Source organism: Manduca sexta, chromosome 20, assembly GCF_014839805.1.
Source record: "Manduca sexta isolate Smith_Timp_Sample1 chromosome 20, JHU_Msex_v1.0, whole genome shotgun sequence".
NCBI classification, from domain to species: Eukaryota; Metazoa; Arthropoda; class Insecta; order Lepidoptera; family Sphingidae; genus Manduca; species Manduca sexta.
Genome location: NC_051134.1, coordinates 15,434,897 through 15,452,348, shown reverse-complemented (window position 1 = coordinate 15,452,348; position 17,452 = coordinate 15,434,897). Strand labels below are relative to the sequence as shown.

Genomic DNA, 17,452 nt, shown 5'->3' with positions numbered 1-17,452 from the left:
CAATCCACCCCGTCATAAATCTTTCCGTGCCAGTTTTTACCAGTCATTGTTTCTATATAGAGAAAGATGCTCGTAGTAAACTTAGAAGCTATGCTTGACACTGACTTAAAATCATTGAAGATCATTATAGTTTTGGAAGTATAATTATTCATCGTACCAATGCACAAATATGGTTTTATTATAATTCGTAGAGAACACGTTCGTAAAATAATAAGCCAACAATACTTTTTCTACAGCTTACACACCAAACCATATTAGATATCTATATTTTTAAAAGATTGTATTTGGGTATAGTATCAATCGACTTAATTATACAATTACTATGGCAAATGTTAAAGTCTACATACAAACCTATAACCAGACATTTTTTTAAAATTGTGAATATGGAATATTGCATATTAATTTATTATTATAATAATATGAGCTTTTTTGCTTTTTTCAATTAACGTTTTCATTCGACGCGGCCTGGACAGGACTTTTTAAAAATCATTTATAAGTACAAATTTGATATATAAATCCACGACGACTCACACGGTCGTCAGAAAGCTAGGCTTAGGAAATACAATGTAGGTATACTGGAAGTTTTGAATTTCTAGTTAAAGTTTTTGGTAGGTACTAAAAATATGGTAGTTATTTGCTATTATACAGGTAGATTTTTTAGTTTTTCAATCCAGTTCGTTATAGGCATCAAGACACTTTATGGGCCCATTAGAGATTTAAGTACTATTCTGGTTAGAAATTACAAATAAATCTCTTTTCGTGCATTTTATTTGTACGCTCTAATTTCCTACAAAATGTATGTAATACGACTCTAATGGTCAAGTCTTTTCATAGTTATAAACAATAGGATCAATTAGCACGAAAAAAAAAATTGTATACATTAATTACTTTTTTGCAGATTGTACTTTTTCTTAAATCTGTGAATGTAGATCATCATATCTTCGAAAATAACAGACATTCTCCTAACCAAGCTCTTGTAGCAACCGCGGTTGAGGTGGTAGCCCTTACTGCCCCATCTCGTCAACCATATTGACGTACTTATGCAAAAAGCACAAATACTAAGTAAAATTAAAAACAATGAAAAAAAGACTCCGAAACTAGCTGTAAATTACTCCGCTAATGATAAACAACGACCAAGCTCCTTAAATAAAGATAAAAAAAAAATGATAAATCTGTATCCACTAATATAAAGATGAGGAGTTTGTTTGTTTGATCGCGGTAAACTCAGGAACAACTAAACCGATTAGAAAATTCTTTCACTAATAAGAATTATATTACTTCTGAGTGTTATGCTTAGACTACTTTTTATTCCAGAAAAAAAGTTTCCCTACTTACAAATATAAGTAAACGCGCTGCGTGTATTTATGCTAAGTTGTTTGGCCATATTACACCAAACCCAATGGAAACTTTTTTTTCGGGTTAAGCATAGCTGGTGTCCATGTACTTAAGCGAGACAGCGCAATCGTGCTAAGACGGAAAGAAATTGAGAAGCACTGGCACGATAGGGACTTGCTTAATGAAAAATACTAATAAAAATTTAAGATTGCCCAATGGGCCAGCAATGCATAATATGTCATGTTAGTAAGAGTACCTTCATGAAGGTACTCTCACTAATACCGCTACATGAAGCGGATAATTATTTGGTTAGGTAATAGGTATATTTTATTTTTCGTTATTAGACCATGTTTTATTAAGGTATTGTGTTTATCGATATATTTATCTATTGAATAAAGTATCAGTAAATATTCAAACATATATAAATGTTAATTTATTAGTATGTTATTAAATAAATGTTTATTTTTTACTTTATTGTAAAAATTGACAAGTATAGCAGGAATGAAAAGGACTGTCGAGATGCATGCATTATTTGTGTTTCAATCCCATTTCACCTCCTCTACCTTTTGTTTTTCGAAGTTAGTTTGTTTTGTTATCGTTATCGCTTGGTAAAACGGTGAAGGAAAAAATCTTTAGTAAAACTACATATGAAACAATTATGTTCCAAAAAATAAGTGTGAGGATGTAAACTCTCACTAGGCGTATTGGCGAACATGATTGATGATATAGGTTTTTATTTTTCGATTAAAACTTTAATTTGTGAAGGAGATTTTGTCACTAGCAGTGAACAGTACCTATAATATCATGAAAACAGATTCATTGTACTAATTATTGTTTTTTTATATTGTCGAGTAATGAACGTCTTAATCATCATAAGTACAAAAGCACTTAAGGTCGGCTATGAGCATTGAGCATAATATGTAATTTATAATATCTAGTTTATATGTGTACTATTGTTCTGTTTGTTTCCTTAATAAATAAAATAAAATAAAAATAAAAAATGACACCAAGTCATTTAGGTAGGTATATTATTCAATTGCTTTATTGATTTGATGGTAGTGTAATTGGGTAGTGAACCATGAGGATGCGGTTCGATTCCCGGGCCAGGTAGCTAGAATTCCCGATACCTACTTTATTCATTCGAAAAAATCCCAGTTAGGTTTTAACTATATGGGTGATTATCATTAGATCCTCCCTAATACAAGCTCAGCGAACTTTGGATACTTACGCCACTTCGGATTTTAGATGAAACTTGTTTTACATTATTCATGTGACTATAATTTGACAACCGTTTGAAATAATCGTCTGGACTCACTAACCGTTCCAATCTACATATGTACAAAGGCGCATAGTCGGAAATAACCAGCCACTACTGAAATATTTATTGGTATCGAACGTAGGTTCTAGAAAAGGCCGGTAGTGTGTACGCGACACAGTTCTCATGGTAATTTACCAGTTCGCCTATAATTGAAACAGCTAAACTACTTAATAATGCGCGAAGGTTGATTTTGAATATTTCATGAAAATATACAATCCGTGTAAAGGCGATTGCTTATTATAAAACTCTTTTAAACAATGTATTGTAATATCTAACCTTAGTAATTCCATAATTTCCATAGTGTTTCATTTTACGCAGGTTGTAGAAACGATTTGAGTTATTAATTGCGACCGGGCACGTACCTGACGTCCACCCTTTCTAGGGAATCTAGTCTTAAACTAAGCATGTTAGAAAATTTCAAACAGTGTGTAGCAGTTAGGAATCGAACCTAAGTCATCGCGGTACAACCGTACATAGGCATGATTTTGTTGTATAGATTTGCTTTGCTTTTATTTGTCAACATATATATATTTGTTAACCGATGGTAAAGGAGATTACTCTGCTCTAATGCGATCATTTTTTACCCCACGGTACTATTTGAACATTGTTTTCGTATATTTGTTTGTTACTAGCTTAGATGACAATTTAAATGAGGCATAGACTGTCAAAATATATTTTGACCGTGCCTATAAACATAAAAACACGATTTTATTTCTTATTACTCGTAAATAAGCAACGATAGCCTAGTTGTAAGTGGGAACGGATTGCTCAGACAAATGTCCACAGATTCAAAACCCTAAGGCTCGTACTTCTAATTTTTTTAAGTTTTGGCTGTATTCTTTGTAAATGATCGCTTGCTTTTACAGTGGAAAACATCTTGAGAAAACCTGCAAACCTGAGTTCTCTATAATAATTTTGAGTTTAGACGTCTGCCAGGTCGCAATAGGCCAGCGTCGCTACGCTCCATGTTGATCCGCTGATCAAGGCCTAATAGTAAAGGAAGCTCGTGCTCAGTAGAGGGACAGTACATAAAACTGGGATAATATTATAATTGTATCTTAAACATAATTATTATTTTTTGTATTATAGTGTGTTTTTACACTATCTAATACGAAAAAAGTATGTCAATATTACGAAACAAAAAGAACCGAGTGTTAAGGATGTTTCTCAGGACTGGTTTCAATAGTATCAATTATTTTTATAAGACAATTATCGTATTAAACAAGGAAAGTAGACAGTACTCATTATCATTTATTTGGGGACATAGGTATGAATGTGACCTTTGTATCTGGTTGGCTTATACATAAGGTCAGTAGGGGAAAGTGCGCCATAAAATTTTCATAGCTGGATTCAATGCAAAATAATTTATTTTTGTGCTGACTTAAGAATGTAATTATATTAATTTAAGAATATTTGATATTTTGTGATAACGACCTATAGTCATTCAAGGCAATCAGACAATAAATTAATATTATTTTGCTCAAAATAAAAAATGGTAGTAGGCGCACTTGCCTCCGGAAATGGGGTAAGTGCGCCTGTGTAAAAAACGCCAATATGAAACATTATAAAGAAAACACTCACTTTAGTCCATAGAGATATAAGTTTTACCCGCATTGCTCTTAGATAAATTTTATTCACTCAATATTATAACAAACTATGGCTGTTTAATCAAATTCGGGGTAAGTGCGCCATATATTTGTACATCAGGGCTTCAAAACATTTTACACATTTTTTTGCTACATTTAAAAAAATAATAAAAAAATGGTAGCCTTAATATGAAATCCATTTTATTTCTAAAAACTAAAAAAATAAACATATAAAAATGTAGGAATTAACAATTTTAATGCATTATAACTCAATTACTTAGAATATGGCCTTATGACATTTGATATGTTTTAGTTGCATTAGAATCAGATAACGTGCCTGATCGAACAGTTGCAACCTCTTCACATAAAGTTACTCTAGAGCAAAATATTCCAGTTTTTCTTTTGTAAAAACGAACGATCTAAAACAAACAAATATACGACGAATTAACTAATACGCCCTTTTATTTAAGTCGGCTTTAAACAAAAATACCTTGAGTACTAAAATTATGCTATGTATAACATTTTAATAATAATAATTCATATTAGTAAAACATATTCTCAAAAAAGGTTGGTGATATATGGTTTAGGGGCAAGTGCGCCATACGACTAGTAACTGTGGCGCACTTGCCCTACTCGACAATTTTGAGGTACATTTTTCGCATTGCTAAAAAATCCTTTATTTTAGTATATATAAATAAAATTCAGGTAGGAAGTTAAAATAAAAGGTTTAAACTATGTACTCACTTTACTGGCTTACAGAAATATGTTACATATCTTGAAATATTTGATGTTATCTTTCACGTGGTCATCTCTGTTTACAGGTCTAAATGACACTTAAAATAAAATGGCGAATAAATCGTATTAAAATGAACAGAGCCATTTGTGTTTTTAGTGGAACCGTATTTCAGTTAGTAGCATTGATATAAGATTGCGGTAATTGTATAACATCAATAGTTTTCGATTTTTTTAGGGCAGGTGCACTTACCCCGTCGGCGCACTTGCCCCACCTGACCTTATATGTAATTAGTAGCATTTACTAAAAAGTTGTGAAACAGGCCCTAAGTGCTTTTTATTCCAACCAAGACTAAATGTAAGCGAGTGAAATTTTTTGGAAAATAAATAATACATAAATTTTGGCTCTTGCAGATTTTTTATGTGAAATCGCAAAAATCAAAGACCGTTTTATTTACACACTTTATTGAGTTAACGTAATGAAAACAAACATCAATTAATATATTAAATGAACCTCAATGACAGTATACTGTAACCGTAAGTACAACATTTATATTCATAACATTAATCAATTTAAAAAACGATTAGATACTTTGACAATTACAGTGATATTTGAAAGATATGACAAGTGTACATCTAATCTGTGACTGTGACGAAAGAAGACAAAGATTTTTTAATTATTTTGATTACACACAAACGTATATGCAATTACTTATAGATATGTTTCAACTTACTCAAATAGTTTGGATTCACAACATAAATAAATTTCAGACTTAAAAATATAAAAAGAAGCAAAATAAGGTTTGTTTTGATGCAAGGTTTTATTTCATACTGCCACATCTTAAATAACAGTCGTTTGTGTGAATCAAATATCATCGATAATTTCTTATAAATACTAAGTTTACGATTCATTTTATAAAGATAACAAACTCTGATTAAATGTTTATTTAAATCATAGATATGTTAGTCAGTTTCTGAGAATAAGACATTCCAGAAGCTCATACAATGCTCAATAACGACATTAAATAAAAAAAAATTAAATGCTTATCGAAATTGCAGCAGTAAATCAAGAGACCCGATTAGTTTTGTTGGATTTTTGATATTAATTCTTAACTATACTCAGTCGATAATTACTATAAAATTTAATACTAAATTATGCAAACACCGAACTTGAAATACGAGGCATAGATAAATAAATAGGTTTCAACGTAAATAAACAATCCAATTGAAATTCACATAGTTGTGAACGTTTGATTATACGTTCGTATACATTGAATGCATCATGAATTACATTCATTAAACTGTTTGAAACCTTACCAACTGAGATATAAACATCCTTAATCACCGTTTTAACTAATCACTTTTATATCACTTCATTATATTAAATGGTTTAAAAGTGTATGCGACATAATAATCATACTGATTAAGAAAGTTTATAAATAAGAGGACAACTGTTACACTATACGGATATACGCACAATATTTTTTGCGTCGCATGACGTTTTAAGTAATTTATTTATAAGCATAGATTTATTTGAACTATACGATTCTGTTAAGTGAAATTATTGTGATTTTTCTGTACCATACTTGTTTATACCCTGATTAACTACATTTAAGATGAATTTGTAGTTATAAATTTAGAATATCTAAGAAGGATCAAAGAAGTTATAATATTATATTGAATACTGTATATGCATAACAAATTACACAACCCTTCTTACCCAATCGTCTGAAACCTGTACTTGGATATACATATTTACGACGTAGCAAAATATTGTTTTAATATATCGTAATTTTGCATTTTTAGATTGCCTGTAAATCCTCTCTCGTAGGTAGATATAATATCTTTCAAAAGGATTTTATATAAAATATCCGAACAAATACAATATTATGTCAATCGAATCGCCACTAAATCCGATAAATAGGACATTTAAAAATGGTGCATTATCTCAAATTCAGGTGCTGTAACACGAAGTTGTTAAAAAAATTTACTATTACATTTATTTTTATTTACTAAAATTGAATTTAATTACACTATTATACAACGCAGTCTGACCCTGTCAATAAAGGCTAATACAATTCATAACAGTAAAATAAATTAGTATATTGAAGAAACGCTTCAGTCCAATGGGACTGATATACTTAAGTTATATTTCAAATAAGACAATAATTCGAATACTTGGGGGACTACGACCAATAAAACTTATTAAAACAGATGGCACCGATTTGAACCTTCAGTACATTATAATATTTGGAAATCGAAAACCATTTTGGATTATTACAAAATAATCACTGGTACAAAACGAATACGGCGATGATCACTATTGAACTAACTCATGGATATCGCTAGACTGAACACACAAGAAAATATGTTTCATTTATAATAGCAACACTTTTAACCATCTATCTGTTAGTATACATTCATATTGTCAATTAGTCATAGAATGATATAAACTTACACTTTACCATATTATTGACGAAGGAAGTTTGTTTCATTTTGGTCGTTTTTTTATCCGACTCATTTCAGAATCAGATATTTTGCGTTCTCTTGTGCGGCTCCTTGTAATTAGTCATCATTGTTCTAATGCAGTGACCTAAGCATCATTGTGTGTTTTCGTACTTGATGCGTTGTGGCGATATCTATTAGTTAGTTTCTCATTTAAAGAATATAGTAAAATAATAAGCCGGTATTTTGGGAAAACTTCGTTTTTATGTCACTAAGTGGGTCCTTTGGCTTTAAATTCAGCATAAATAATATGCGTGTTTATTTTTCGCGTTTTAAAATATTTTACGGGAATCTTTCTCTAAGATAATTAATTTATGGGGTACGGCAATTAGATACAATAAAGAGATTTTTAAAATACTCAAGAGTGTTATTAATCTTCTCCTACTGAATTAACCTTACACCACGTTCAGGTGATAAATAGTTACCTACACGCGATATCTTTCGCAGCTCAGTACACTCCTGCATGCCTGCGAGATATGTCTTATTCACATCAATCTTTAATATTGCTTGTTCATTAAATAATAGACAAACTTAATATAAATTTTGAAGCTTAGCTTACAACAATAGTCAAAAAATTGAGCAAATCAAAATAACAATAGTATATCATAATATCTACTCTAAATATGAGTATAATAAAGATTATATTGATTGTCTTGATTATCATAAAATATAAATGAACATAATTACACGTGACAAAAATAAACACTAAGTAGTTATTACCTACTAATAATTCAAATTGCATTGTACTAAATATTAACGACAACACCCATGATCTAATACTTTATAATTAGAAAGTATTTGCGTTACAATTGCCTTGTTGCATGCAATATGCCTATATATAAAATATAGATTGCTCGTTCCCCCGGTGGTGTGACATGTGGTGACATGTGTGCGACGTGTGACACGAGCTATAAGCGTGCACTAACACTACAGGCCGCGTCGCCTCTACACGGTACAGCGTCCGTTACCTGACGTAGCAATTGCACAAAAGTGCCCTTCAAACGTTAATCACAGCTATGAAATCTCTTCTCTTTAGTAATTTCTATTTTTCAAACTTATTATTTCATAGTTACCTATATCTATAAATTAATGCTATTTTACCTGTGTGGTACTTACTTTACAAAGCTCTATACATTTTCTTAATTGCAATTGATTAGTCTATAAATAATTGATTTTATCAAAAATGTTATTGCTAAGTCATTTAATTTAAGCGAGACCACACAAAAACATTAAACAATCTGACAAACAAAAATAAAAACAATAATATGAACACTTTGTTTTTAGTCGAATAAACCAAATGATAAATTTTGACTAGCATTGTAAAAATTATAATTTTCTATGTTTTCAGAACAATTTGACTAGTACGATAATACAAAAACAATATCAACGAAATAAAACCGTCGAACATAATGATCTCCAATAACTAACTTGCCGTTCGCTTACATTTGTTCATTCATACATTTTAACACAACTTTGGCACAATCATACGTTAGTACTCAAATACTTGGGGGAAGACATGGGGAAAGACTTATTATGTCGGGATATGTTTCGAGACTATACATCTTTAATCTAATTGCGTAATCTTACAACTAGAGTGCAAAATTAATATTTAATATTACTTTTTGTAACTTAGTAGCTTAACATTTGTTACTAGATTTAGAAGTGTTTTAAAATACAACATAAATACTTAATACATGAAAAGTTTTACGAAATACAAATTGCTTTGGCACGCGATTTTTGTTGTCTCGTGGCACTAGTCTTTTTCTATGCGAATAAAATAATATTCACTGGAAAGCTTTTAAGAACAGTGGTCCTACATTTACCTTAATCTACCTTAGACTATGTGATTTTTTTATTTATTTTTTTTGGAAATATGTAGATAACCACAGTAATATCTATTATATTAATTCTACGCCTAAACACAATGAGCAGTCTGGAGAGGGTAATAAAATAATTAACTAAGTCATTCTACATTACATCACTAAACATTAACTACTCTCAGAATAATTTAGCATAAATCCACAACATTATTAATGTTAAACAAATTTTAACAATCTTTGGCTTTGATCCCTAGACCAATATTATTTATTCGACTTAAATTTCCAGTAGCCGATGTACACATTGTGTATATGTTAGAGATCTTATTAGTTCAAATGTAAAATAAATTACAAGACTATCACATTTAGCAACACTATGTTTATACAACTAACGTCTTTTATTTTGTGATAATTATAGACGACATTAAATGAAATGTACGCTTCGCCTCTGCCTCCGTTTAATGTAAGTTTCTTAAAGGATTTGATCCCATCGGTTTCGTATCGCCGCGACTCGCGCCGCTGTATTATTACTGTAACACCTAATTGTCCAGGTCATTACGATTATTTTATGTACAAATATTGTCTTTAACCCTCTCACTCTGTTCGCTAATCTAACACTACGCTACGTCAGCGGGTCCGAGGTCGATTGTAACGCATCTACACCTACTGTTTGCCGACACTCGTTTTTAATTATTTTGAACATTATCATTTGTGATCAGTATTGAACCTAATCAAATAAAAAATAGATAGATAATTGAAATACTCAAACGCTTAAATCCATAGTAAATTCGATCAGCTTAGCTATCTCCCTCTGCATACATTTTCTGAAATCCATGATCCGTGAACGCTCAACCAAAAAAGAAATATATCAAATCGTCCACTATTCATAATAAGAGTGTTCCGTAACCGACCGCTGTTCACTGATCACGGATTGATCAATAATTTAAAACGTCAGTCATTTTAAAAACCTCCGATATTACAATTTTCCCAGTCCGTCATTCCTGTTATTTTTTTTATCTAATTTATAATCATTACCGACACGATATGATTCAATCAATTAAATACAGTGGAGAATAAATATAAGAATATCTAAAATACTTATAAACTCGTAACAAATGTAAACATATGCTCAGCGAGAATCTGGTGGGACGCCAAAGATTCCCCTCGATCGCTAGAGATTTGCATTCACTTGAAGAAGTATATCGGAGCCAGGGCCGAGTAGAGCGGCGTGTGGGGGGACAGGGGGGAGTGCGGCGTGTGCGGCGCCAGCGGCTTGTGCAGCGCCGAACCGAACGCCGAGCCGAACGCCGAGCCCAGCGCCGAACCCAACGCCGAGCCGCGCAGCCCCATTCAATGGATCGGCGCCTTCACGATGTGGTTGGGCGCGATGTAGTGGTACCCGGGCAGCGGCAGCCCCGCCGTCTCCATCGTGATCCTGCAACACCACGCTCGGTCACTACCACTCACTACACAACACGCACAGACATCGTGTTCATTACCTTTCAACAAAAACAAAACTTATTCGATAGATTTTCGTGACGAATGAAAGTGGATTGCTTGGATGTGGTGTAAACGGGAAACAGTACACAAATAGAACACGGTGAGCATTATGTGAGGTTAGTATGATACCCCGTACTGTATGGATGTACTAGGAGACAAATAAAATTGTAAAGGAAATTTCTTACCGGGGTATTGGATGATCCGGTGAACTTGTAGGATGTAGGTACTCGATTGACCAAAGTTCAGCGTGTCAGGTAACGGGTTGGGCAGGATAATGATGTGGGTTCTTGAGGAAGCACAATATTTCGGACCATTTATGACATATTTACCTGCACTTAACGTTTGGACAATAAACATGTTAAAAGCTAATTATGATAGCATATCAAAATAATGAAATAACACGTTTATAATTATTATTTTATTAAGTATGTACTTTAAAACAATACATTTTTGCTTAACGGATCTAGCGCGTAATATTATTCCTGAAAAGATACGAAAATGTAACCTTAAATTAACATGATTTCATACAAATAAAAATTATACTGTCGCTTCTCCTATGGAGCTAATTTTAGAAACATACGAATTGGACCTCAATTTTGAATTCACACTAATTAATAGTAGACAACGTAGAGGCGAAAAGCGTCATCACGCCTCTATTCACTAACTCGATATACTACACACGCTAGTAAGGACGTCTCTCGCCTCTGCTGTTAAATATTACCTAAACATGTAACAGTCCAAGTGCTTCTATGGTAAGTATTATATTGAAGTAAAAAAAGAAACTCTAATTACATTTCAGCTTAATATAGATTTATAAGGAAAATTCAAATGATTTATAAGCTAAGTTGAAGTAATAAAAAAATGTGGCGTACATATCCGAGATACATTTAATTGGATATCTGCTATAGTTTGGCAACGGTAATATTTTTACTGATTTAATCAAACGTTGCAAATGATACTTACATATCGATAATATTCTAATTATATGGAAAACATGCGAATAAGTCAACTTCAAAACAAGAAAACTTCTTGTCCACAGCATAATGTGTGAAAATAATAACATGACAAATCACTATACTACATCATAAATAAACCATCAAAAAATTAAAATCGTGACATAAAAACTTCGATTAAAATCGACTAGCAACTATGATAATTTTACTTTACATAAAAAATGATCTAACTTCATTCGTCACACAGAGTCAATTATATTCATCAAACAATACTTCACCATACGATTTTACTAAAATACTTAATCTTGTCTCACTTTTCGTGCAATAAATATTATGATTGGTCTTCGTAAAATCATAGAAGATTTAATTATGTGTAATTTTAATAGTTGTTCGGCTTGTAAAAATGTAAATACGGCGCGAAAGTCTCAATGGTATATTAATACATAAGGATAAACCATATTTTCTGAATACGATGCCAAATCCCATTGGGGTATACAATAGATTGCCATTCATTAAATATTAAAAACTTCGGTACCCGGGTGTTCCGATTTGATTAGCTGACGCTAGCCTCGTATAGATGGCGCAATTGATCGTTACTGTGATTTAGAGACTTGTAGCGCGAAAAGCTTTTTGGCCGATGAAACCGCAAGTAAGGCATAGTAAAAAATTAAAACTAACGGGGTGTGGTTGGCCCCACTGTTAATTTTTCGAGATAAAAAGTAGCTCATATGGTGATATAGGATTAGCTTTATTTGTATACAGAATTTCATTGAAATTCATTCAGCTCTTTCTGTGTATACTTTCTATATCCAAACATGTACACAAAATTAAAAACAACTTAAATGCTTTTGGATTTACATAAACTCGAGGACTTAATATTCAGTATTGTGTGTAATAAACGTTATTCTCAAGTTTTTATTACAATTCGTTTAGAATAGTTGGGTCACATAGTAAAACTTTCAGGCCATTAATACGGTCAAACATGCATACACTTATACTGCTTCATGCAAAAAGAAACTCTCAATTGAATCAGGTTAATCAACTTGACATAAAGGGAAGATCATAGCTTTAGTTTGCAGCTTGTTGCCAGTCGGCATAATACCACTACAAAGGCATTTATGTATTCAACACATTTCAAACGCATGAAATTATTTTTCAATACAAATAAGACATTCGTTGACTCAGAAATTATTAGGTCACGTACTTTTTATTTATTCACAGGTAACTAATCGTATGCTTATTAATTATGGTTATTGATACCTCTGTATTGCAACAACTATCATTGTGCGAATAAAAAAGGAAACCGAAGTGACCATAGAGTTTTCGACAAACTTTACTTGGGCTAGTCAATATACAAGGTGTTGTTCTGCATCCCCACCATGTTTGAAGAGTTCATTGTAATGGGTATACATAATCATCTAATAATACAATGTAAGTCCTACCTCAAACTGGAATCAGAATATTTGATTAAATTACTTTATGTTGATTTAGAATTAACCCCCACGTACATGTCAGAATATGACTCCACGACAACGCGAATAGTTCACACACACACACGGACGGCACAAATTGTTAACAATCGACACGGCTAGTCGCCGCGCGGTCGCGGCGCGCGTCACAGTACTTTGTGTGTGTGTGGTGTGTGGCGCGAAAATCATCGATGCTACACGGGGTTAGTTCGGGGTGATTGCCATTACACGGGTGGATTTATTTTATTTTTAGAAGTGTAATTTTCGGTACTTATTTTTTCGTTGATTCATGTTCTACAAGTGGAGTATACCTTCGTAAATATGGCGTGGATGCAAAACAACACCTTGTATAACGTTGGGTAATTTGTTCGATAAAAAAAAACGGAAATACTTTCTTTTTTAATTAAAACTATATGTTTGTCACAACTATTATAAATATCGCATTATTATAGGTTGTAGTGATCCAAATTGTAATTTATAGATTAGTAAATAAATTGAAGCAATTTTATTTGCATTTATATCGGGAATTAAAGAATTTATATAGATTTTAAATTCGAGTTTTTTTAATCCTTTCTTTCTACCTAACGATTTTATATTTCATATTTTCCTTATCTTCAAAGATTTGCAATTAAAATATATATTATGTATACATATATTTTGAATAATGTGCAAAATGGTCAGTCAGTAATCAATGGTCAGTTATTGGTCAGTCAGTCACACCATCTATATTTTATTAAAGAAAAATATTACGTTACTATTATCCCTCAACAATTAACAATACAGTCGATTCTACCTGATATCATTCTGCAGATCAAATAATATATAGCGAAAATGATTTTCGGCTATTATAATGTATACCGCGGTAAACATTTCCTTATAAGGCGTGGTCGCGTGCGGCGCTTGAACATCGCTAGGCAAAGGTCGCGGCGGTGCAGCGCGGGCGCACCGATACAAGTCAGCGCGCGGCAACTACGCGATACGCGGGATGTAACTTGCACGACTCATTGTATTGTATAAATTTTTGACAATAAGGTATTACGAATGTCATAATTTTTCTTCGTCATATTATTTACATTATATCTTTAAAGCAGTTGAATGTGGATAAAATCAACCACAGGATTGCGATCGAATTAAGATATTGGCATAAGGTGACACTGGCAGTATTACTTTCAAATGTATTGCATGAAGTAAAGTTTGATGTATTCTCTGAACACCCTGTATTTTAGTTATATTTAACGATAATTTACACAAACATTAATCGCGAAGCACTCTGTAATATTCTACAGCTCTTTAGCTTCTACGTACCTCCTACTATTGTCAAAATTTTGCGGTCGTTAATCACGTTACATTTTGATTTATTTCTAAAATAAACGAAACGAGATTTAGCCATCAACATCGATTCGCAATACTATTTGTACTGAATAAGTCATCACATGGAGACATCAACCCATCTTCACAGAGACATCGAGATGTTATCCAACCAGATAACCTATTAATCATTTCAATGATTTCAAGTATTGATTAACATTAATATGTTCCAAAAACGAGAGATTTTGTCCGTTTCTCACAATAGGATACGACGCAACAATTCGTTCTTTGGCCACGGCGCGTCCGGCACTCACCGGTCGGGTGAGACACGCCACTCCCTCCACACGAGCGGAGCATACGAACGCGTCCTCTAGAGACGTCTGCGAGTGCACGGTTAGTACGGGTTGTACTTGGCGCGTTCCTTGGACGTCTTGGTGGGCGCGTCGTCGTCGCGCTGGCGCGCCGCGAACTTGTGCGAGCGGTGCACGCCGGTGGTCTGCACGGAGGCGGCGGCGCTGGCGGCGGCGCCGGCGAGCAGGTCGCTGAGGCCGCCGAGCGCGGACAGCGAGCTGAGGGCGCCGAGCGCGCCGCTCTTGCTGAGCAGCTGCGCCAGCGGGATGGCGGAGGCGAGCGGGCCCGCGCCCGAGCCGCCCGAGCCGCCCGCCGCCGCGCCGCCCGCCGCGCTCGCCCCCGCCGCCCCGCCGGCGCCGCCCGCCCCGCCCGCCCCGCCCGCAGACGAGCTACCCTCCAGATTCGCCTTCTGCAGCTCCACGCTGCGGGATCGGGACAGGACGCTTGTACAGGGTCAGGCGATGACGTGGACCGGTTCGAAGGAACGGGACATAACGACACGGCATTGATTCGAGATCGTCTTCTTATCAAACGTTCAAATTTCTTATTCAAGTATATGGAATTATTACTACTTTTGATCAAGTTTTAGACAATTTGAATGACAAAAATGAGATTGTAATTTTAAAATTACAATGATATATTTGCGTAATGAAACGGTTCACAATACCGACATATACATGGTGCTTTTTGAATTGTTTCATTTGTAGCACATGTATAATAATAAAATTTATTATTGAAAAATCAAAAGACAATTTATGGCAGTAATTTCGTTCTTTAAAGCCAACATAAATTACGTACAATATAAAAAAAATATCGATACAAATATATCGATGCTGTCATCGACGGCAAAATATTATATCAATTAAAATAAAACTAAATGTTGAGTTTTTCAAATTCGTATAGAACAATGCCCATTTATGTGCTAGAAAAGTCTCGAGTCAGACGCCGTTTTTATTTTTTGTAACAATAGACTTCGAATGGTCCATGAGGTTGAAATTGGAGGATAATAACAGGATATCAACTATGTCGATCTTAGAGGTGGGCTTAGGTGTGATTAAAATTGGGCTAGAATGGGCAAATAAATTATCTGTTGGATTTCTGGAGGAAATTTGTGTAAAGGATTTTTAGTTACACACCTGTTATTTTATATATTAATAATATAAGTTATGACTCACCTCATATTGATAAGATACTGAGCTAGCGCCACAGAGTCTGGGTTTCCGGATATGGTAATGGTACGGTCAGTGCTGCCTCCCTCACGCTCCTCGCAATTGGATATTCGTATCATGGCACCGGAGATCTGACGAATTTCAGCGATCTTAGTGCCGCCCTGGAATGTATGGAATAAAATTGTTTAGAATATTCTTCAGTCAAATCAAATGAATAAAAATTTTAAAATTAGGAATGTGTAAGACAGTTGGTTTGTTTAACGGTGTCTGTGCGCTCCTCATAAGGTCAAAATATCCCACGGCGCAGGTCCGATTTTATTGCAAGTCATTTTGAAATTAAAAGTAATTTTAGTCCTATGTAATATGTACGTAATTAAATAATTTACCTTTCCAATGATGCATCCTATAAGCTCGTTAGGGACCGTCATCTCGTGCGACTGCTGGTTGGTTTGCGGCTGGTTGCGCGACTGGTTAGAGGTGCGCAGCTGCGAGCCCGCCAGAGCCGCTAACGCTGTGGGAGTGCACACTTCATCAGTTACTCGGATCAAAAAACGCGGGATGTAAACTTTGGAATTCCATTACTTGTACGTTTTACGACGCCTTAGATTCGCCGCTAAGTGCCGTCCGACCAAACCGCTGCAGTCGCGTGGAAAATATTATAGAGCCCTAATGCATTCCATTTCAATATTTTCCCAGTTTGCATAACCATAAGCACGTAAAGAACGATATCAGTATTTTGATGTGCGGCACAAAACATCTTATGAATAAGGTCAGAACAGACATCAATTTTGGCACATATACACAAGAGACCGTAAGCGAAGGTACTTGTAAACACCACTATCGGTATGCGAAGGAACTCCCGGCACTATGAAAATGGTAGAAGAGGGTTTTAAGGTATGAGTAGTCATGTAATATTATGAGCGAAAAAATCTACGACAGTCACGCCCACATGGCATCTTCAACGATATTCCTTTGCTCTGTTGAATTTAATTTGAAAATCGTGTCTGATTTCATGTAGCTACATTGTTTGTTGTTATATATTATACCAAAAAGTCAATATTTTTACATGGTAAAGTATGACGCATGTAACAGATATATAAAATTGGTTATATTAAAATAGTCATTTAGTAAGTAATATTTTTGTGTAAAAATGTATTCTCACCTGCAGGGTTTAGACCGGCAGCATTAGCAGGTCCCAGACCTCCAAGACCCAAAGCCGCGAGGCCAGCCAGTGGCGACTTTGCCAGACCCCCCATCTATAAAAGCAAAATATATATTTTTATCTTTTTCCAATAAATATTTATTAGAAACCCTGTTTAAATAAACTATGACCCAAAAACTATCCGTCAAAACCTAAAAATTAGTCACCATGCCAAGGGTGCTTAAAATCAAAATTACGGAGGAATTTA

At 34.1% G+C, this 17,452-nt stretch overlaps 1 protein-coding gene across 6 annotated transcripts in view; it reads right to left on the bottom strand.

The window, feature by feature from the left end:
- Window positions 1-5,419: 5,419 nt before the first annotated feature.
- The window catches only part of LOC115449236 (poly(rC)-binding protein 3), a 152,324-nt gene continuing 140,291 nt past the window's right edge, over window positions 5,420-17,452 (bottom strand). For 3 of the 6 annotated variants that reach the window (XM_037440823.1, XM_037440822.1, XM_037440824.1), the window contains 4 exons: window positions 17,206-17,299; window positions 16,430-16,554; window positions 16,050-16,204; window positions 11,197-15,296 (listed from right to left, as the gene is read on the bottom strand). In XM_037440823.1, coding sequence (XP_037296720.1) covers window positions 14,918-15,296; window positions 16,050-16,204; window positions 16,430-16,554; window positions 17,206-17,299 — 753 coding nt within the window. In that variant the 3' untranslated portion in view covers window positions 11,197-14,917. The other 3 variants (XM_037440826.1, XM_037440827.1, XM_037440825.1) reach the window with 2 other exon arrangements.